This window comes from Lonchura striata, chromosome 2 (genome assembly GCF_046129695.1).
Source record: "Lonchura striata isolate bLonStr1 chromosome 2, bLonStr1.mat, whole genome shotgun sequence".
NCBI lineage: Eukaryota > Metazoa > Chordata > Aves > Passeriformes > Estrildidae > Lonchura > Lonchura striata.
This window is the reverse complement of record NC_134604.1, coordinates 79347364-79371593: the sequence shown is the minus strand read 5'-3', so window position 1 is coordinate 79371593 and position 24230 is coordinate 79347364. Positions and strand designations below refer to the sequence as shown.

Sequence of the window (24230 nt, the reverse complement as noted above, 5' to 3'; positions counted from 1 at the left end):
TGAGATAGAAAATGCTTTTAAAAGATTCTTGAGTAAAGTGATAAAGGGACCACACCCAACACATAGTTTCACATTCAATACTCTGTTCCACAAATTTTCAAAAATATTAATTGTTAAAGTGCTGTCATTTTAAAACATGTAATTAGGCTATGACTGATTTATAAGAACTAAAGTGGATACTAATTACTTATTATAGTACCTGTGAGAAAGAAAGGTGTACATATTGCACTTTATAAATAATTAGGAGTAGCGTATCTTCAGATCTCTAAAACCACAACTATAATTCATGAGAGGAAAAAAAAAAAAACACAAACCAACAAACAAACAAATCCAAAACAACCAAACAATCCAAAGGTTCAAATAATGCCAGTAATGGTTATTATCTATTTTCTTGACCCTATCTGCTTCTATGTCTCAGACAGACCAGATTCAGCAAGGATATTATTTTTATGAAACAGCATCTTCTTGAATCTCATACTTATCTGTCATTCTGGAAAGCTGCGTAATGTAAGACAGTTGTTTTGCTTGGTTTTACCCAACACTATACTTTAAATTTTAGAACTGGAGAGCTGAGGTAACAATAAATTTTACTGAAAGTATGATTTAATCAGAAGCACTTATTTTTTGGGTCATGTCTTCCTTTATTGGCTTTATGAAGTGTGATTTAGATGACAAACTAAAAAGAACAAAGACACAGACAAATATCTGACTTCAAGTATGCCAAAAAATAATTTTCCTAACAGAACTGACAGAGCTGTCTCCTGAAAGTATTCTGAGCACTGGACAAATAAATGAAGGTGGAAAGGAAAGAGCAGAACATTTGAACCCACAGGCCTACTAGAAAAACTTCAGCAGTTCCTGTAAAAGAACTGTGGCATTCAGGAAACAAAACTACATAATGTATTACAGCAATTTTCTAGTTCTTCTTTGTGAAAACCCTGCTCAGAAAGAGAACCACAAATTCTGGACCAAAGATTTTGACTGGGAAGAATACTTTTGGTAGCAATTTCTCAGTATGAAGATCAGCTTTCAGCCTGACTTTTCCTGGCTTTGAATTGTCCCTGAATTTTGCACAAGTTCTCTCCAAACATAAATTGCAGAAAACAAATTTATCTTAGAGTTATTCCCCAAGATTTCATATAAATATTTAGACTTATAGCTAACAAATATTTTTAAAAGTAATTACACTTTTATTTGTTAATTATTCGTCCCACTATTCACTGATAACTGCAAAAAACTCTCAATGAGAGATCAAAAGCCAGTATTTCCCCCAACTCCCTTCCATATTCCTTGCTTCCATTTAAAATATTTAGTCCAGTCTCTACTCGGGTCTCACTATATACAAATATCTCTAAAAGCATGTAAAAGTAGGGAAACAATTCCATCTATATCTCTCTCAGGGGGCTTATGCTTTCATTTTAGTTTTTCTATACAAAGCAAGGATACAAATGCTTACAAAATCACAGGGAACAAAACACTTTAAAGCACTATCCACAAGAAAATGTTCCAGAATTTTTTAAATAGGTGTTTGATGGACTTCCAAAACTCTAAAGAACATCTTTTTACAGACATTCTTACTTAACAGCAACTTACAGCATTTACTTTTTAGTTTTACCAGAAAAGAAAATGCTTTTGCAAGATATTGGGATTTTTTCCTTATAAATCATACATTGGTCACTATGTATGCTCACACAAAAGCAATCTCTGAAAGTAATACAGAAGTTTAACTTAAATATCAAGGTCAGTTGATTTGAATTCAGAATCTATTAACTCCTAAAAGTTTGCTGAAAGAAAGATGGACTTTTGTTCTTGATAGGAAATACTACATTGAAAATGAGATTAAATTCCTTAATAAATCACCTTTATAGTATTCTGACTCTGTACCTGTATCTCTAATGCACCAGTCAGTGCTTCATGCAAAGCTGGCTAAAAGCACCTTAGAATTTAATATAGCAGAACATAACTATTAATATAAACATGCAAGTCTGTTTTTGACTACCAGAAAAATAAAGTTGGCTTAGCCTTTTATTGCCTTCCATTCTATTCCAAATATAATTTAAAGAAATTTTTAATCTTTGTCCCTATGTGCTTCAAATACCCTATTGATGTGCAGTCACCATGGGAGTGAAATAACTTATTTTGTAATATAAATACAACGTAACAAAACACTTACAAAAAAATAAGGAACTCCTCAAACAAGAAATTATGAAACAGATAAGCAAGTAAGCATTGATTAGGTTAGAACCTGGTCAGGTTTAAATCTAGTTAAGAAAAAGGGTGGTGTGTCATTTTTCCCACAGAAAGTTGGACATCCAAAATTACTCTATCAAGTCCAGACTTCCTTTCCAAAAAGCAAATCCTAGAAGAACACAACATGGTATTTACCAACAATCTGAATATTTGCAATTCTTAACAGTTTCCAGCTTAAAAATAGGTTTTATTTGAACTTTCAGGATCTTTCAGGTATTTTAAGTAAAAATTTTCATAAGCATAAAGGCAGAAATCAAATTACTCAATCAGCCTAGGAACTGATTAATCATCTATCACATTATACAAAATCAATTTTGGGTCAGAACTGATCCATTTATTTTACACAAGTTGCTGCCTTGAAGGAGGCACAGAGCAAATAACAGGTTCAGAGTAAGCAGTGGGTCCTTGGCATTGTGTGCTGGGAACTTTTTCTTTCATCTTTTCCTAAAGGTTTCCTAGATACCACACCAACCTCAGTGCAGAAAGAAATTCAACCTTCATGAGAATAACCACAGTACAGTATTTGATAGATGTCTCTTTACTTGTGAATTACATTGGACTGGGACAGTTCCCTGGCACTGAGGCCAAGTGGCATGGAAGAAAAGGCATCTGTACTATTGAAGTGTCTTCCATGAAGGCAGCCTCATCCAGACTGCCTACTGGGACCAGTAACTAGCCCACACTAACTCCTGAACTACTATCAGGAATTGTCTGGAGAGAATACTAGCTGGCACAGGGCAAAAGTGGCCCAGTGGCTGTTCTATCAATCCAGCTTTAGACAAGCATGTTTCAGTGCCTTGGGGTGATCCATAGGAATATTTAACTTCCTAGTAAAGATGTCACTGCCAAGGCAGCTCAAAACACTCTCTACAAGAATTCAGGAAAAGCACTCTTATCTGTGTATCAACAGCAGAGGTTCCTTGCTCCAGCAGACTTCTATTACCTTTATTTATACTGTATTAAAACATTACATTTGGGGTAAATAATTTGGTAAATTGCTATGATTCACAGAACCCAAATGCAGACATCTAAAGGTTAGACTGATAGTAATTCTTTTGAGGACAGTAGGATAAAGTATGAATTATGACAACTCATCTTACAGTAACACAGAAATATAGAAGAAATAGGCAAATAATTTCTGATTTAGAAATACTATCATTCCACCAAATCCAAGGCTGAAGTATCATATTTTTATGTCTAAATAAATTTAAGATGGATCTCACCCAGAACATTCTTCTGTGTTTACAATAGGTAGCATCTATTTAACATGATGACTTGACTCCATTGTGCACACACACAAGTCAGTTCTTCATTTCTAAATGCAAGTTGACTCATGCACTAATATTTCAATACACATACATTCCTTATGGTGATGAATAAATATTTTGGACAATACAGACCTTAATCTCAGTTTTGCATCGTACAACTTCATGACTTTACAGGAGATATTTGTTCTAGTAAACAAGCTGTGAAATCTAACCAGCTCTCACATAAACACATGCACATATCTCAGATGATCCTTTTTACCAACAAAGATTCTTTTGGAATGTCTGTTACTGTGATTAAACTAAGAATACTTGACATACCAAAGTCAAGAGAGAAGGTACTTAAAGGTACTTCCATTTTAAATAGCTGTGTCATTTGCACAAATGCAAAATGATCTTGCATCTATGTCTCATGTTGTATGCATTGCAAAATCATTCCTTCTTACAACTACCCTTGCACATTGCAATGAATAATTTTTTCATCAGTGTGAATTATTTCCATATCTCTGCAAGTACTCAAGGCATTCCTAAATCCTGAGTTCTGGTCAGACATCACTTTCTGATGTGAACCAAAACAGGATGACAATTTGGAATGGCAAAAATCTAAGCTACTTTAAAAATTATTATTAATTTAAATTATTTATATCTTCACTGACTGGAACGCACAGCTTACATTCTACCTCCTTAAATCAGTTTATTGTATAAAAAGGAAATATATTTCATGTATGTTAGGCATCTTTCAGCAGAAACAAAATAAACTTCAAATCTCTGACGGTCAGCATTTAGTGCTTAAGAGCATGCAGTTTCTCTGTCCAGAATTGACAACAATATATTTGTTTTCTAGGCTCTTACAAGCACATACCATTCATCAGAGGCCTTGATGTGTTGTGGGTGTATCTGTAGTTCACTATCTAATCAAATGAAAGAGACAGACTAGAAAACAGATTTAGAGGAAGTCTAGCATAAATGAGTGTCAGTCCAGTCTTTGATTAGGTAATAGCAATTATGATAATTACAGCAATCCACTACTGGAAAACATTCTAAAATTGCCAGCCTGTAGCAAAGTGTAGCACTTGCAGGAATCCACTTATGCCTAAACATTTTGAATCCTAACCATGTTCTTTCAGTTGTAAACAGCATAATTTCGCTTGCTAATTATGGACAGTGATCTATTACAAATATTAATATATAGGTGAATTCTTCTAAAATATCATCATCTACAGCTATAAATTTCACTGGAATACAAATAGAACAAGTATTGAAAATTTAACTCAAATTCACATAGTATTAGGTAAAACTATTATTTCTCCCATACTGGTTTTCTGGATAACAATTTCAATATTGAGACTTTTATATTATATAAAAAATAGGTAAATATAATTAAATAAGTAGGTAAATATTATTTTTTCCCCCTTGTTTTGCATTCTGTATTATGTTCCCTGCTCATCTAAAGAAATCAGATTCAAAAATTTGAAAAAACAAAAAAAGGGGTGCCTGAAAAAAAGGTCAACTATGTCAAAGATACACTAACCATCACTGAATACTGGCTTTTAGAGCAGAAAGTCACACTAATTGAAATAGGGAGATAAATGTAAAGAGAATTAATAAAGACTGGGATATGGAAGACACTATGTACAGAAGATAACTAGCTGTCAGCAAGAAGTCCTGGCCTTCAAGGTCTTTCACAGATGTCTTTTACAGATGAAAGAGGTCCTTGCTGGAGAAAGAATTATGATCAAGGAAACAAGAATGAGGAAGACATCACACACAAAAAGAAGTTTGCAAAGTGTCCAGAGGTGGTAGCATTTCAGAGGCACTGACTGAGAAAATAAGAGGTATCTTTCACGTGGCCAGTGCTTACAGCCATGACAAAAACACTTGAGCAGTAAGTCTCCTATTTTATACATTTTTGCCATTTTTACCCCAACCATTCTTACCCTTCAGATTAACCTTACCTAAACCAGTGCTTCCAAGCACACTCCAACAGGCATATGGATAGTTAGAAAAAAGCCCATCTAAACCAGCTGTGATTAGCACGGCCTCCAACCTTGAGGCTTCCTTCAGCTCTAAGACTGCAAAGCTTCTTTTACATCCTTTTTTGATCAGATGGTCTGTACCAGACACCTACCACACTCATAATAACTAATTAATATATCACAAATTAATAATCAGATATAGCATATGTAAATAATTGATCTGGCCTCTTGCATATTCATTTAAGCATCAGAATTTGTTTTGTCCTTTACTGCCTTATTTACTGGTAAATGAAATAGAATAAAGCAATAAATGAAGAATAAAATTATAATATATTTTATTCTCATTAGAATAATGAGAATAAAATGAAATATATTTTAATGAAAACATGCTGTATTGAAAAAGAGCATGTTAAATTACTGGTGAGGTGGAATCCATGGTTGTTACTCTACCAGCCACTGATACCATGATTTAAAGATTCCTTTATTATACAGAGCTTTTATCCCACAGCCTTCACTCATAAGTATTATCCTAAACCAGATAAATTAATTTTCCTCAATTCTTTACTGCTTCTCAAAATTCTCACATGAAAACAAGTGAGAGAATTCAGAACAGTAAAAAAATTATATTAGAAAATTACCACACTCTTAGAATATCACCTATATCTCAGAAACAGACCTCTTCTAACACACCCTGCTTCTACCAGAAGAGATTAAGAAAGCACTTATGCAGAAACAAAGTACTTTATGAACATTTTTTTTTTACTACAGAGTTATAAGCAGTGCAAGTAAGGGTTCACTGAAGAAATGAAATGCTCTTCCCTTAGTTTCTTCATCCCTACTTGATGTCTCCCAAAAATACAACAGTATGAGGTAAAAAAAAGGAACAGCAAGGAATGCTGTAGGTGGGTCACAAATAAGTGCCTTTTTCTATAGAGAATAACTGAAGTTATAAGCTCCTGATTCTCTTTCTGATTAAAAAAAAAAAAAAAAAAAAAAAAAAACCAACCAGAAAAAATTAACACTGAAAATTTGGAAGTTTTCCTAACAAAGACAGCTTCCAGAGGATCCTGCTTCTATTAAGAGAGTAAGGCTCAAACAGAGCCTGAATCAGAGGAGCTGTTTAAAATCAATTATCTAAAATATGGATACACAAATCTAAAAGGAGTGGCATGAAACTATTTATTTCTATTTTTTTTCTTAGACTTCAACAGACAAAAAGTGAAGTGCAGAGTGCCAGTCCAGCGTATGAGTATTCCAAATTGTATAACAAATGCTGTTATGCCAGCTTGTTCAGCACTAAAATAATAGCACAGCAAGAGTGCCTCTCTGCTTGAAGCACACAGATGTAGAAGGGCTCGATCTCAAAGTTGATGAGATGAAAGCTAGAGATGTGACACATGACTTGAATTTGTGTTCTGTTCTTGTTACACCAGCTAATAATGCTACTTGCTGCCAGGCTGTTGACTATAGTGCTTTAATTAAGACCTCCTTCAGAATGCAGGGGTCATTCAAAATGAATGAAAACAGCATGCTAAATTCAGAGATGATGTACATTAGAGTAATTTACACTTCAATTAAACAGCACAATTTGCATAATAAGGGGCTGCAGTAAAGAGCTAGTAGCAGGGCTAGTAACCTAGATTTTACCTTAGGATTGTTTGCACTTTTCTGCTCTGACCCCATCCTGTCATGTAGAAAGTATAGTGAATTATTCAAATAGCAGCTTCTACTATCATCTCTCCTTACTAAGTCAATAAGCCATAGGCTTCAGAAGCAATGCTTTTTTATAAGTGTCTAATAGAAGCAGGAAATTTCTTTTGTTTATCAGTTTTGGCAATGTCGTACTAGAGGGAGACCCCAAAGTCCTTAACTAATAACTTCACTTAGAAGAAAAGAACCAGAACTGTAAGGTTATGGAACTATACTCAAGGAGGTTCCAGTGGTAATAGAACAGAAATAGGTCTCATCATTTGACATATGCTACCAGCAGCCTTTCTACCCTTTTAAGGCATCATACCCCTCTGTAGGGACTTACCTGCTGTAGAGGTGAAAAGATCAGGATTACCACGTTACAGTTTGTATAGATTTAAAAATCTTGAACATATATTGAATGATGTCATTCAAAGATTCGTATGAAGATATGTTAGTTAATGATCCAACCCAAAATTATTTACAAGCTGAATATTTTGTGTCATATTTTCTATGAGTCATGTAAGACTTCACAAAGGTTCAGGCAGCTATTTAGCACATGGTTTTTTCTAGGTTCCATCCACTTTCGTCATTACACAGACAGGATTATCTCATGCGTGTTTCTCTTTCCTTCTGTGTTCTCCACCTTGTATCAACTCAAATCTACAGCAGTTGATACAACAATTTGTATGCAATGAGATGTTTCAGAGCAGCATAAATTGTGTATCATACAATACAGCAGCAAGCACTTAGCAGGAAGCAGTGGCCAGTGACTCTGCTCTTCAGAGTCATCACTGACCTTTGCTTCCAGACTTCAGGAGATGGTGTCTGGCCAGACAGGCAACAGCATTTCAGAACACAAGGGATTACAACACATTGTCTTAGTTCACCACAAGGAATCTTTAAGAATGCATTGAACACTGTTGTTCTTCCATTAAGTCAATCAAAACCTAATAATTTTAAATAGAGAAAAAACAGCAAAGTTACTGCTGTTGGTAAATTTTCAAAATACCACACAATTTTGAACTAAGGATTTGGTGTTCTGAAAATGGGGCTTAGGGGCCTTTTAAAAACAACAGAAATCTTTTCAAGTACAGAATCAAAAAATACCTTCATTTTTCTGTTAGTCCATGCTAGAGCATAAATCTAAGGAGGAATTTCACCCATAAAGAAATAGTTTCATTTTCTCCGTGTGGCAAATAAATAAAAGCAATTTTAGAAAATATATTTAAATGCTAAAAGATAATAAGACGATTTCTCATTTATCTGGCTTTATAAATCTGCCATGGAATGGCTGCATTCACCAAGGGTAAGTGAGGAAAACAAGATTATTTTTTTAAAAATCCTCTCATCTATTATTCTCAAAACGTACTCTTTTAATTTTCAATTATCTACCTAGAGGCTTTTTTATTAAAATTATTTTTAAATCTGCTTTGTACCTGAAGGCAAAACTCAAGTGAGTGATGTGTATTTTAAAGAGAAAACTGGTTTGTCTTTTCTCTTAATCCTGACAACAATATAGTACTTCTTTATTTCAAACCATAATGATCTTTTGGTATGTCTTTTCCTTTAAGTCTCACACTGGTCTTGATGTACAGTGTTCCCTTAAAAGTAACTGATTTTCACTGTGAAAAAAGTGAAAGTTTTACATCTAAGCTACAAATCATGAAGCAAGTTAAAAAAAGAAGCAACACTCTTGTTAAAAAAGAGTATACAAGGAATTCTTCACTTTACATGAATTACAATGCCTAGAAATACTCCTCATCCTCCAAAGACTTTTGTAGGAAAAGTAATTTTTGGAAAGTACTTAATGTGTTTTTATTCCAAAAATTTTCTAATGATTTTCTGTCACCTTATATATAGCAGGAACTACTGATGGTATAGACAACTTGATTGATGTAACCAAAAGAATTCATAATTGCTCTGCCTTTATACCACCATTTCAGCATTTAGACATTTTCCTTTTCTACTCAGCATGTCAATAGAAGCCTTCTCTCTCCTTCACCTACTGGAGCAGCTAAGAAATATAAGACCATGGTGTAATACTATTTTGGCAGCCTCTCTGATATCCCCACATGCTGAGCAGCATCCATGAAACAGCCTGCTACTCTTGTGAGTGGGGAAAATCAGGAATGGAATTACAATCTGAAAACAAAGGTCACTGTTTCATCTACCCTCAGAAAAGTACAATATAGACTGAGAAATCATAATTTATAGCATTTTATAGAGAGTGATTATCTAATTGTGTTCCTCATAACCTCTTTCAATTCTCTATAATTTTTAAGACAACTTTTATATACCCCTGATACATTAAAGGTTACAAAAACCCACTTTCTTTCCATGTTCTTTTTTTCTATACCTTTTTTTTCTCTTGCTCAGATCTCATAACTGATAGTTAAGGGAATACAGGATTCTCAAAATCTGGTTCCCATTGCTATAAACAAAAGTATCTAAATCTAAAAACAAAAGGTACAGATGAACAGAAAATATTCTTTAAGGAAACAATACATGGCAAAATCATAAAGTCATGCAACTGTATCTCTGAGAATTCTGTTGTGTATCCTATTTCATACATGAACTGCTTTACCAAAAGGTCCTACTAAATAAGGACATTAAGTACTCCACTTCTTTGGCAGTACAGTGGATTACTGACCTGGGCAAGGAAAACTGTTCTTGTACCATCATTTTCAAATGGAAAAAAAAAAAAATCTCCTTTTCCTTTTCAGACTTTCCTCATCACACTATCTTCTCTAAGGACATCAAAAAAATTGGGGATGTTTTTACAAGCCTATGGCCTTTCCCACTCCTTCAGACTTGAAATAGATTGTTTGGCAGTTCACAAACTTGCTTACACTTTTTTTTTTTTATCCAAAGTATCATGGAAGAAGGGAAAATCCAAGGAGTTCAAGGAAAAAAAAAAAAACAACAAAAACAGTAAAACACAGATGAGTAGACTGAAATATCTTTCCAATGCTTTAAACAAAATTGTTCATAAAACTAAAGCAAGATACTGCTTTCCATTTTTAAATGGGTGTTTTCATGGGGATTTTTTTTTTTTAAGCTGGGAATGTAGAATCTCTGGTTCCTTCATTACACCAGCTGTTTGTCACACTATGTCCCAAATCCACATATGAGCCTTTTTCACTCCTTGAATACCTTAGCGATCTCTTCTAGTTTGGAAGTCAAAGTTCAATGAAAGCCACTATTAATTAAGTCTTTTGTTCCCATAGATAATGCTTTTGAAAATTTTGACCAACAGATCAAATTTTTGACCAACTCAGTCAAATTATTTCACCTGAAAATTACCTATTTCACTGCCACGATTTCAACAGGAGAACACTAATGAGAACACATCATCAAGTATTTATGCAGAAGGCCAAAAGGGTAGAATTATTGTCATTAATTTAAAAATTACTACATTTATTCTTCTTATTATACTTAATTTTAAAAATTCAATACTATATATTTATTAAAATTAAACATGTTTTTATGATTTTTATACTTCCTCTGTCCTCATAGGGAGCAATGCAATTAAATCATAGAACTGACTCCAAGCTCTCCAGATACACAATTTTTAGTGATGTAGATGAAAGAGACATTCAGCACCCTCAAGGACAGGAAAAAAAATTATCCTGCATTAAAAAAATTAAAAATCAAATCAAAAGTAAATGCTCCTTTCTTTTTTTAATAAAAATTTAAATCAAAAGTCAAAGCTCCCTTCTTGCAAACATGAAAAAATAAAATGCAGCTAATTCTTTACAGATGCCCATTCTCCAATTAACTTGTAGCAAAAAGTTCTGTTGCAAAATTTTATCAGGAAAAGAGACAGACAATTAACTGGAAAACTGCATCTTAATTAAGAAAAGAACAAGCAACTGTCTGTTAATACATTGTTTTTTTAAGATACTCCTAATGCTACAGTTAAGAAGTAAATGAGCTGCTACACAACTACAGAGGGAAAAAAGTACAATTATCACAGAGATAACTTGGGTGGACAGCCTACAATTTTTGACTATGTTAGATAGTATTAGTGAAAGAATAAATCACAAATTTACTGACATCAAGGATCAAATGCAGTAATTCAAGAGAAGCTTTAGGCCTTTCCCAGAAAACACTTAAATGGGCAAAATTCATAACAATTTTAATCACCTATTCCAGCAATATTCTGTCTTGTATTTACTTTTCTCTCTTATCTCTGCAGAAAACTACAATTCATTCAGTGACAAATTAGCAGGTCCTTTTCCTTCTGAAAAAAAATTGCTTGCAATGTATCTTTTAAGTGTGTGTGTGACTTAGTATATATTTTTAGTCAAAGCTCTTGACAAGGCTACAGTGTCAAAAAGAAATGCTTTCAAATTAAAAGTCAATGGCCAACTAGCAAACTATGCTGAAGCACAGCTGCATTTTAGAGAAGTCAGTCCTGCACTTAATGGACAGTTTCTTAGTCAGAGTAAATCCAAACAGCCCTTATCACAATGGTGCCATAACATTTTACACAGGCCAAAAATCTCATGCTGCTTTTGTCAAAAAACACACAGTATAAATCCACATTTTTAATATATCTACAGCAATTTTCAATGCACCCTTGAAAACCTCCAAAATAAATGTTAAGACATTTAAAATAAAACACAAAGCACGAAAAATAGGTGACCTTTGTATTCTCTTCCCTCCTAACTCACAAGTTGTACAGGTGTGATTCATGCATGGTAAGCCAAGAAGGAACACATTTTTCAGTACTTGTGATGCTGGACACCTATAAGAATTGTTTTAATGGAAGTACCTTTAAAGGACATGAAAATTCTTCCAGAAATATGCTTACCTCTTCCAGAGCAAGGTAAATCAGAATTTCCTTGGCATTTCTTAGTGCTTTCTTCAACTGACATTGGACATGAATGTGGATGTTCACACTTTTTCCCAGTCCATCCTTCTTTACAGTCACATCTTCCACAATTACATTGTCCATGACCTTTATAATGAATACAATTAAAGATTAACCTCCATTCTGATGAGGTATAAAAAACTCTTAATTGGATGAACTTTACCAAAGTTGGGGCTTCATTCATTGCCAGTAATGATACTGGCAAAAAAATACAACCAATCCACTATATCTACTTTTGTTTCTGAAAAACCATTCAATTTAAGCCATATTCCCTTTTCTGTTTTTTCCTTAAGGAATGTTTAGCCACTTCACACATGATCAAATGCAAAAGGTTGGAACAGAGATTAAAAATACACATTTTACTACTGTTTGGAAAAGTGCAATGTCATAAGGCAATATTTCATTTATTTTTATGTTCTTTTTCTACCATGGTTACAGCATATTCTCTAAGAAATATACCAATACTATTTTTTATCTACTTGCAATCAACATGATCCACTAGAGACAAGCATTGTCACATCAATTCCAAGCCTCAAACAAGTACCTTCTACTAAACAGTGATATACAAATACTAAAACAGTGAAATATTGGACATGATCAAGTCTCATTCCAATAGGACAGTTGGATGTGGTTTTTGGTATCTATATATCTTTATCCTCTATATAAATGCAAACATATGCAAGTTTTCTTGAGCTTTTCTCAAGAAAAACCAGGAAAAAATACATTTGTCCTTCTCTTTCTTTATGCTCTCTGTAAAAAGCATTGAGATTCTGACAACGCAAAATGTACCTGAGAAAAGCCTGAGAATCAGCAAAACAACGTTCCTTGCCACAAAATAAAATATCTATTTTCATGAGCTCAGACAGCAGTTTAGACCTCTCACAATTTTCACACAGTCATCATTCATTGGGCCCAGGACCAAAGCATGCTCCCATGTCCACATTTCTATCCGTGTTCTTACTGAAAACCATAGTAAGAGATTTTATATCTCTTTTTAAGCATACTTGCCCTTTAGTACCAATTTATAAAACATATTTATTTATTAGTTCACAATGAGAAAATGGGAGCAAACAATCATTCTAGGTGTCATCAGATTACTTCCCAGAATATAAGTCTTATTAATTTCACAAAATAACTTTTTCTTTACATTAGTTATTTGTTTTCCGTGAAAAGCATACAGGCTTCCTCTTGTTTAGCGGATGAGTTTCGATTGGATAGGTAGGAATTCTTTACTGGGGATGGTGAGGCTCTGGAACAAGTTGCCTTAGAGAAGCTGTGGATGTCCACCCCTAGAAATATTCAAGGGAAGCCTGGATGGGGATTTGAGCAACCCAGTCTACTGGAAGGTGTCTCTGCCCATGGCAGTGGTTGGAACCAGGTGATTTTTAAGGTTATTTCCAACAAAAACCATTATCTGATGTCATGATTCTTTCCTTTGCTTTCATGTATACCTGCTGACAGGTTGCGAATTGGATTTATGATCCCTGACCCAGACAGATACTTACAGGAGGATTAGGTACTTTCATACAATAGTTTCTTTGCTAAAGCCACAGCAAAGGAGCTAATGAAATGTGTGAACATACACATTTTCTTAATGGAAGCATGTTTTCTTTCTGTATCAAGTCCTGAAAGCTATTATCTCTTTAAATGAAGATAATCACTTTAATGTCAAGAAGACTTCTGGAAGACAATAATTCAGGAATATTCTGAATGGCACTTCAGGTGTTAAAAGAAGGCATCCAGTTGTCAATATGATGTACTGTGAAATAACAGTCACCTCGAGCCGTATGAAGCTTCTGGAGGGAGCTGCCCTTGTGGATGTTAAATCCTCACATCAGAACTGTCAATTCTTGTCATTTGCATTTTATTAAATAAACATAAAATTTCATTCAGTCACAGTAAAACTCTTTATATGAAAACAGGATTTCCTATAATTTCTCCATGCGACTCAGGACAAAGTGGTTTCCTGTCTCTACCTATTAGGTAGACAGAACAAGAAAATAAAATTTTGTATCATCTCTGTTTGATGAAGGTTTTAAGAGATGGATTATTTTCCCTAATCTAACTAATTACTCTTGGATTCATCCCAAATCAATTTACAAATAATTGTGAGAAACAACGAGGATATTTTGCAGATACACCTAATGCATGTACACTTTGTGCAGCAAGTAAATTTATTTCATACAAGCAATTAAAAAACCTGTCCCACTACAATTTCTCTGTTAATTGCATATTCTGCCTACCACAATAAACCAAAATTAAAACTTATGCATCTTTTCTCATTCTGAAACAAGACTAAACAGCAGGACTAGAAGACATTGTTCACATTGCTTCATGTGCAAATAGATTTTTTTGCACAATCTATTTTAGGAATGTATATTTGGATAGCCAGCTAAGACTAAATTAGACTTTTCTAAAACATAATGGAAAGGGAATGGATAAAAATAATTAGTACTAAAATTTTTGATGAGTAGATGGAAAAATAAAACTATACTTCAACTTGAGTTTTAGTCACATTAAGCAAAGACATAAAAGTCCCTCCTTTTATATCTAAGTTTTCCTCATTTACAGTTATGTCTGAGTAATAGAGAACAATATACCAGTCCTTAATCCAATGCCAAATGGCAATATCTTCCCCCAAGCTCCTTTGTAACTGTCTGTACATTCTTATCCTCTGCTTTCTTACAACCATTACCAACCTGGGCAGCAGCAGCTGCAAAGGCAGTAATGTCCGGGAAAGGGGGAATTCAAGCATGACTTTTTCTTGTACAGCATTAGTTGTAGATGCCAAAGGTATGCTTTAATTTAATTCAGTTTTAAACTCTTGTGTTCACTGTTAACTACAGAATGCATTTACCTTGTTGATTTGTAGCTTTACATTCTTTAGGAGATGCTGATGTTTTGATTAGTCCCAAAGTGCTAAAAACCCTGATAGTAACACGGTGGTACATTCAAAAACTGACAACAAAGTCAATCTTCCTGCTGCTCTCAGGACTTCGTGACTGCACACAGCTCTACATCATTCTAGTTTACTCATTAAATAAACCATTAAATAAATATATAATATCTGCAAGTGGTTGAACAGTAACTAGCAAATTAAGTCACTTAAGTTTTTGGAAAAGCTTCTTTTCCCATTTTATTAGCTAGCAATTCCTCTAAAATTATTAAAAACAAAACAAAACAAACAAACAAAAAAAAAAACACACAAAAAATCCACAAGTGTTTAGAAACTTTTCACTTTTTAAACAGGCAAAGAAAAGACTGAAAATTTTCTTTATCATGCTGGTTTCAGCTTTCTTTCTCTGTTACAGACAACTCCAATGATCTTTCTATGGGACATACCTCACTCTAGGAATAGGAGGAAAATATACCACATCATCATTAGTCACCTTGATGTGACTACATTCTTCCTGTTATCAATTAGGCCAGATCAGATTTCTACAGGATGCATTGAAGCTGACATCCTCCAATCTGTAAAATCCCTTTGAAATCACATTAATTTGCTTTAGGAGGATTCCTGTGTGTACTAATTGCATGCTGTATTGAACAAAGTCCTTCTCTCCTGCCTAGTATTGGCATCTTTATTAGCATCCACACAAAATTGCATGCAAGGTCTCTCTCAGAATCTCAGCTTTTGTTAGCTGGTACATGGAACATCTAAGCTGCAAAGCCATGGACTGATGGATTGGTGGATGTCAACTATTTTGGGTATAATGCTCTCAAGTCCAAGTAGAAGAAAAAAGAAGATGGATGTGTCTAAGATGTACAGTTGAGGGTACAGCTACAGAAGTGCAGCTGAGCCACATATTCATATTTTTCAAGTATTGATGTTCTACTTGTTCTTATGTCAATTTTTATTCTCAGGAGACTGTTTTTCATTGACTCATTTATTTACTCTTCCTTGAATTTCTTCTTCTTGATTATCATCTCCCTGTCATATAAAAATGAAATAACAAACATAAGCTGATCTAAAAAACTTTCAAAATCAAATTTTCCCAAGAAAGTATATATGTATATTTTTAATTTTCAATCATTATCCAATTCATGTTAGGTTACACTGAACACAAGGATATTAGAAGGGAGATGGGCACCTAAAAGAATCTAATACTTAACAGGATTTTGTTACGTGGTATGGAAAAAAAAAGTATAGAAATATGTTTTTAACTTAAAAGGCCTCCTCCTGCCACCCAAGCTTGGCATGTTTTAAGATAGGAAAATGAGAATTGGAGCACTAGGGAAGAGGAAGATCAGACCAATTGGAGGTTTTTTATAAAACTACACCTAAGACCCCTTTATACACAAATCTTACCTGAACAGAAGTCATCAGAATATCTGTCATACACTGCTTTGCAGTTTCTTTCATCACATTCACAAGTATCTCCATGAATATCTCCCCAGTCACCAGTTGGGTCCACATCATGGCATGTACATTCCCCACATACACATGTGCCTAGAAATGTAAAAAAAAAAAAAAAAAAAAAAAAGACAATTAAAAAAGCACCAAAAAATAGAAAAAAACACAGAGATGGAAGTTTAACTTTGTAATTTAGAGTAACTTTGATTACAGGAATTTACACTTGTGAATTTTCAGCTCTCACAGAAATGCAATTTCAAAGTGATAATGCAATTTTGCAAGGGATAATCTTGAGTGTGTGCTCATCTTCTATGATTTGAAACTTTCTTAATTATTTAGTAGCAATAATTTAAACAAACTAATTGGCTTCCTCATGTTTATTTTTGCTGTTGAGCCTTGCTAGGAGTCAACAAAAATGTAGCTCACAGAACAGTTGTACATCTTTGACATCAACAGTAATTTGCCCTGTCAGTAATGACAATAAAAATCAATTCTGTTTAAATGACTTGGGCTTGGGCACAGGTGATAATTAATGGTTGTTAAAGCATAAACATTTAAACTACAAGAGAATCCAAACCTAACACAGCTGAAAAAGTCTAGGAGGTCATTCTGTACCTAAGAACAGCAGCACAGATCTACATGAAAGGATACTTCTCCACTTTCCCAAGTCAATATTCAGGACCACACCCATTGTTTACAATAAGAAGAAATGTGAATAACAGAAAACAAATGTGCATATTTTACTAATATGCAGAGAATATGCACCCTACTTATTAAGGAAAATCTGAACAAAAACCCCTAACCAAAGAAAAAAAGATATTTCCCTATTCAGAAATTCAAATATGCTTCAGGGAGCACACTCACTACTTTTTTGAGATGCTAAAGGCTCGTAGAAGCACAGAGCTCATTTCTTGTAGAGTGGCTTCACCTTCTGCTACTCTGCTAACACCTTTGCCATCTTATTTAGGTTATTCTAAACAATATAATATAATATTTGACACACCAGGACAGGATGCCTAAACAGTACACATAGATATAGGCACATTCTCTAATAAAAGGAGCGGGTCTACACAACCCAGCATGCATGATATGAACACAAAAAGCTTCTGCCCTCTAGTCTGTTAAAAATCCTGAGACAGCCCTCAAGAAATTTGTGCCTAATTTTTAATAGTTTCACAATTCAGTGACATTACTGAAGAAGAAAAAAACCATTCCACCAACAAAACAACAAACAAACAGAACCAGGAAATGCCTCTGGAGAGTGATTAATCCTCCCAGAAACAACTTCAGAGTTAATTTAGATCAGCTGTCCTGGATGTCAGAATGCAGAACATAAACCCACCAAAGTTTAAAAATCTAAATTTTCACATGTGTTCTAAACTGGTTGACTAGATAGCCCAGGGGAAAAGATTAGAACAATTTATCCATCTTAGCTGAAGGAGGGTGAGCATCAAGGTTTGCCTTGATATTTGATTTTTAGAAGGCTCAAGACTGACAAGATGAACCGTACTTATATCACAAGATGTATAAGTACAGAAAATTGGGTAAGTACGACCAAATGGAGCAGAAATACTTTGTTGGAAAGTAACTTCACCATATCAGAAGCCTATGAAATTCTTATGAAGATAAAATCACAAATACATTAAAAGCTAAAGGCATGGAAGTATCACACAAATGTACCTTTGTATTGGAGGTTGCAGCTACTCAGACTATCAGCAATGCTATTCACACAATTTCTCCTATTGCAATGCCAGTTTAAAGAAATAATCGCACATTAAAATTTCAAATTTGATTAAAAGCTTGCTTTGACAAGAAATTCTTTGCCAAGAAATTACTTTCTCAGCACAAAGAAAGCATCTGATATGAAGATACTTTGATATCTATTATTTCTAGAACTACACAAAAATTTTATGCTGAAGTCCCACGACTAAATGAGCCTACATGATCTCTGCTTTTGAGCCAAACTTTCAATTTCAGCCTAGTTATGAGAAGAGAGTTTTCTAAATGCTCTCTTGACGACTAGATGTTCACAATACAGCAAGCATGTTTTTTCAGTAGAGATGTTTTTAGGAGAGGTATCTATGTGACTCTTGCTTATGTATTACTGTAATTATTCTGGTCTATTGCCAAAAAAACACTATTTTTTTTTTTTTTTTTTACCTACTTGTTCACAGCAGCTAGTGAAAGGCAACCTTATTTTGTGGGGTTTTATGGTTGTTTTTTTTTCCCAAAAAGGCAAAATTAGACACAAGTATAAGGTAAAATTCAAATTCCAAAACTGTGTGCAGATAAAACCTTATGTAGTTAGGGAAACTGTGTGAAGTCTACTTTTCCATCTCTATACATTCCACAGCATTGTTACTGCATACTTCACAGGTGTTTTTTTGGTTGTAGTAGAAATTAAATGCTTCATGTTTTCATTTTCCCAATGCCATTGTGTGAATTGACATATAGTTCTGTGACCTTACAGCACCAGTCCATTCAAAGTCAAAAATCTGGTAATATTTTATTTTGCAAACTAAGCCTCTTAGCAAAACAAATATGTACGAAATAACAAATTATCCTTCTCAGTTTACTACAAAAATAAAGAATGGGAACAAATTGAATTTGCTTAATCAAGAAGTGGATGTGGATTTGTGTAAGTTTATACCTAAACACAGGTATCTGCCCAGTTGCAAGTGTATTTCCAGAGCTGAAATAGGTGAGAACAAGTAGAAACTTGGCAAAGACAGTCTATGTCCTACTGTAGAGAATGCATAGAGTGAAATAAAAGCCAACTATAAACACGTGTAGAAGGTCCATGCAAATGACACACCTCTGTTGCTGCAGATTTTGCCATCTGGAGATGTGCATCTTTTCTTGATCTCCCAGGGGGTGATGTCACACTGGAATTCACATTTATCTCCATGCCAACCAGCCTCACAGTAACAGTTTCCACAGTAACACTTTCCGTGGCCTTAAGCCAAAACAAATTTTGTACAGTGAGAAAGAAGCAAGTTTTTAAAAGGCATTAACAATGTAACTGTTTTAATATTTTCCTTTAAAAAGTTTTACTGCTAGATTCAGAATAGAAACAATTTATAGATCATGTATGAATACATAAAATCAAAGGACATCAGAACTATACTTTTCCCCTCTATTTTAGAGGGGGATTTTCCTTTAATCATAGATTAAGTCTAATCAAGAAACACTAATAGACAACATAATTTTTATACCTGTAAACTTTTTTTTTTTTTTTACTTTATGGGTAATTCTTGAAGACTGTAATAGTTAAAATTTAAGCATAGCTTTACACATCAAGGTAGGACACATACTTGGCATGTCTAAGAACACCTTGTGTGTTCTTGACTCCTCAGCTACCTGAAGTAAACACATCTTGATTTATTACACACCAACTATGTTGTATATGGCTTCCCTTCTTCTTCCCCTCTGTCAAGAAGATTTTCAAACATGGCTAAACCAGTTCATCAAGGAGACTTCTTTTCAAAATTATTCTTTCAGATGTTCATTTAACAAAATATACATATCCCAAAAAAAGATGGTTGCATCATCGGGGTGAAACCAGATCCAGAATATTTTCATCTGCTAAGGCACATGTGCCATGTGCTTCAAAGAAAAAAGCTTTTAAATTAAATAGTTGCAATTTTTACTAATCCTAGAGCCAAAAGTTAACTGTTTAATAGTAGGATGAAATCAGGATCTTGTACTTTCTTCCTTTGAGCTTAGTAGACCTGGCTATCTCTATCACAATCTGGTCAATTTATAGTCTTAATTATCAAGACTGCAAATTATTGAATACAATTTTTCCTGTTTTTTGCATCTATATATGGAATTTTCATTACATTTGGTTAAATGTGAAAAACCAAGTAATTTAATTAAATAATACAACATAGAGAATCAAAAATAATTATTTTGAAAAGGTTGATCATGAACAGTAGCAAAAAAGAGGAGGGAAAATACTAAAGGAGTATAATGATTTAATCTAGAGGCAATTTTCACAGATTAAAATATCAATACCTCATTCTTCTCTCACACTTTGATATTTCTCAGATAAATATCATTTAAATGATAAAATTTGCCTCTTGCTCTTGGCAGAAGAAAAAAAATCACTCCCTTAGAGTAAAAAAGCTTTAGTTTAAGAAAAATATCAGGACCAGAATTTAATTTTAGCTAGAAGATATTATACTCTCAAAAAAGAGCTGCAACTTGACTCCAAAGTGTATGCAACCTCAAAAAAAAAAAAGTGATGGTTAGTTGACTGATAAAGTTTCAACTGAAGTAAAAAAAAAACAAGACTGGAACACTCTTGTCGGCATATGGACACAATTTGCATATGTGTAGCTTGAACAATGTTTGTAGTACCTTCCAGCTCAAGGACAAGCCTCCTTCTCAACATAGGCAACAGTATTTATAATACCATAAATGGTGTGTATTGCACAATATTTAATTGCCACATTCCTGCCTTATAATGACATGAAAGAACAGTTTGAATTTTGGTTCTTTTCTATCCATCAGCAGAATTCATTCCATCTTATTTTCCTGCCTTTCCTATCACAGATTAAATTCATTATTCATTCCTTTCTCTTTGTATCTTCCTGCTTTTATCATCCTACATTTATTCCTGGTATTTTTAATTTTTGCTTCCTTGACAAAATTTCTAATAATCTATTTCCTAGGGTTTTTTTCATATGATATCAATTCTGCTCTCTCTCATATGTGCCACAAAGCATTCACATTCCTCATATAGTCTATTGAAGACAGACACACTAAGCTATGAATTACCTTAGTGAATTATCTTGTACAATCCTCTTTGCAGTTCTTCCCAAAAGAGGAGAATGTCACAGGATTTATTCATTCTTTAACCTTTTGGTTAGCTCATTTTTGCATCTGAAATTTGCACTTAGAATTTGCAGCGTGAAGTCTTGCAAATAGAGTTACTTTTATTTTAAGTCATATATTCAGTAAAGATATTTTGTAGAACCGTGCAATTAAATAAGAATCTATATTAATCATCTTCACTCTTCTTGCAGGCATTAACTTACATACCTGTACAAATCTCTCCTGTTTCATCATCAATGCATTCTCTGTCATCACATTCACAAAATTTGCCATATACCAGTCCATTTTCTTCTGAGTTAGCACATTGGCACCTGCCACACTGACATGTGCCTGTAAACATTTAAGAAACATTACCCAATGATTGCAGATTATAGAAAGATTTCATTAGTGTGTCAGAGATGGTACATATTTTCATATTTTATTTCTGAGAAGGCTGTAATCTGAAGATCATCCACACAAATAAAGACAGACACAGAAATTATCCATATCAACAAAAAGCCTAATCTTAGCTGTACAGAGATAGAGCATTCAAGTGCCTTGGAAGTGTAAAACTGGGTTTTTTTTGGTTTTTTTTTTTTTTCACAGAATAAACCACACACACAAAAAAAACCCCCAAAAAAACAAAACAAAAAACAAACAAAAAAAAAAACCAAAAAAACTTTCTGACATAATGAAAAGCCAGAGCACTCAGGCAATGCAGTAAAGGATGCAAAAGGATTTGTAACCAGATGTCTGCTCATCATGTCACACATTTGCTCCTTGGTGTTTTGAGGGGAGCTGCCCCTCAGCTCAGTGGCTCCCTCCTTCCATGACCTGCCCTCCTGAATAGGAAGAAATTCTTTTATTGCTCCCTGAGAAAGAAAAATCCCCTCTTTTCCCTCAGAGGGTCTATCCAACCTGAGATCTTAAATAATTGTATGAATGAGTTCCACAATCAAAAAAAAAAAAAAGAAAATCACAACTGCATTAAAATGACATTAGAAACAAAAGTATTACTATGCCACTGATATAAAAAAAACCTTGTCCCAACCTTTAATAAAATTGAAAGGGTGGGAACTTTGTGCAATATTATATTACTGGGGCCTTGTGGTCAGTGGTCTCCTGGGAAGACTGGGGCCACTTCTAACCAAGGAAAGAAACGGGCTCTTTTTTAAGAACTTTGACTAAGTAGAATGAACTATACTTATTTTTGAAAGTCAGAGTCTCATTTAGCTACCGCTCATGGCTCTCTCAATAGCAAGTTTCATACATCTATTGTTAGAAATTGAGTATATTATTTACTCAGTATGCTGAGTGCTAATAGTTTTATGTTAAACTGGTTTCTTACCCTGTACTACCTTCTCTCCAACAAGTCCCACAAATCCTTGGGATTCTTTGCTCATGTCAGCAATTAATTTGTGAGAAATTTACTTGTGTGGATTCCAACAGAAATTAAAGAAATAGTAAGCAGAAGTGGCATTCTTGAAACATTTTTCCATTTGGAGGTCAACGTAATAGAAAAACCAGAAGGCAATTTCTGGTCTCAAAACTTAATTGGTAGAAAATGCCCTTTAAAATGGTACCATTATTCAATGAGGTTTTCTAAAAGGCCATTTGGTTTACCTCTGAATTTTTTTTTTTTTTTAGGAAAAGACCTATTTAAGTTAGGATGTCATAAAACTAAACAATTAGAGAAGAGAGCATTACCAAATCAGAACAGTGAAGATGGAAATGCTCCTTTAAATGATTCAACGCATCTTCTACAACTGATTTTAATAATCACAGGTACAATTCAAAAGTGTCTCAAGAAGTTGCACAGCTTATAAATGTCCATAAATGCTTATAAAAATATTTTAAAGTGTCATTTCTGCATTCTGTAAACACAAACACTTGATAGAAATCACATCATTTTCTGTGTTAGTAGCATTACAACAACATTCTGATGAGGAAAATAAATGACACAGTTGCAGTTTCATCAACGCAAAACAGCTGTAGATAAATCAGAGCACTAAAGTAGGTGTTCCTAATCAGTGTACATTATATACACAGAAATAAGCCTATAGAAAAATTAAACATTTTAGTACGCCTACAGTTACATCTCAGTCTCTTGAAACATACTATACAAAATTACTACTTAGAAATCACAGTGATTCTCAAGATAACACTGGGAGAGCACTAAGGTATCAAAAGCAACAAAATACATCTTACCTGCACCAGAACAGATGATATCTTGAGAATTCTTGCACATTTCATTGCTTTTCCTCCGTGTAAGATTGCAAGTAGTTGGATACTGACAAGCTTCACCATACCAGCCTTCATCACATTTGCACTTCCCACAGTCACACTTTCCATGGCCTAGCAAAAGAAGGAAAGAGTGTGTCAAGACCCTTCTTTTCTCATTCAGAAAGCGGTATTTTCTTATCCAGCTTTTAAAATAGATTCCATCAATTACATTTTTAAATGAACATGACTAACAGATTAACTTAACACAGTTCATATGCAATTAAAAATAGCAGGGAGACAGCCAACACATGGCTCCACCAAGGACAAGGCCTGCGTGACCAACCTGTGCCTTTCTATGATGGAGTGACTGCATCAGTGGACGAGGGAGGAGCTACAGATGTCATTTATCTGAACTTCTGTAGAGCATTTGACACTGTCCCCCTCAACATCCTTCTCTAAACTGGAGAGATGGGTTTGATGGGTGAGCTGTTAGGTGTGTAAGGACTTGGTTGGGTCACATCAAGAGGCCAGTGGTCAACTGCAGAGTCCTGGAGCACACCACTGACAGCTGGAGTCCCTCAGGGACCGGTACTGCAGCCAGTGTTATACTGATTGTCTTCCTAATGACACGGCAAAAGGATCAAGTGCATCCGCAGCAAATTTGCAGCTGAGTGGTGCAGTTGACACACCTGAAGGATGTGATGTCATCCAGAGGGACATGGACAGGCTCAGAAAGGTCCCTTGGAATCTCATGAGGTTTAACAAGACCAAATGCA

The 24230-nt window shown here is 34.3% G+C and overlaps 1 protein-coding gene across 1 annotated transcript in view; it reads right to left on the bottom strand.

Annotated features, from left to right (window-relative positions):
- Positions 1 to 24230, bottom strand: part of ITGBL1 (integrin subunit beta like 1) — a 122297-nt gene that overhangs the window by 44620 nt on the left and 53447 nt on the right. The window contains exons 3-7 of the mRNA XM_077781506.1: positions 23440 to 23586; positions 21460 to 21582; positions 19229 to 19369; positions 16369 to 16509; positions 12000 to 12146 (exon numbers count right to left, since the gene is read on the bottom strand). Of these exons, the coding sequence (XP_077637632.1) occupies positions 12000 to 12146; positions 16369 to 16509; positions 19229 to 19369; positions 21460 to 21582; positions 23440 to 23586 (699 nt within the window). The remainder of the gene's footprint in view (positions 1 to 11999; positions 12147 to 16368; positions 16510 to 19228; positions 19370 to 21459; positions 21583 to 23439; positions 23587 to 24230) is intronic.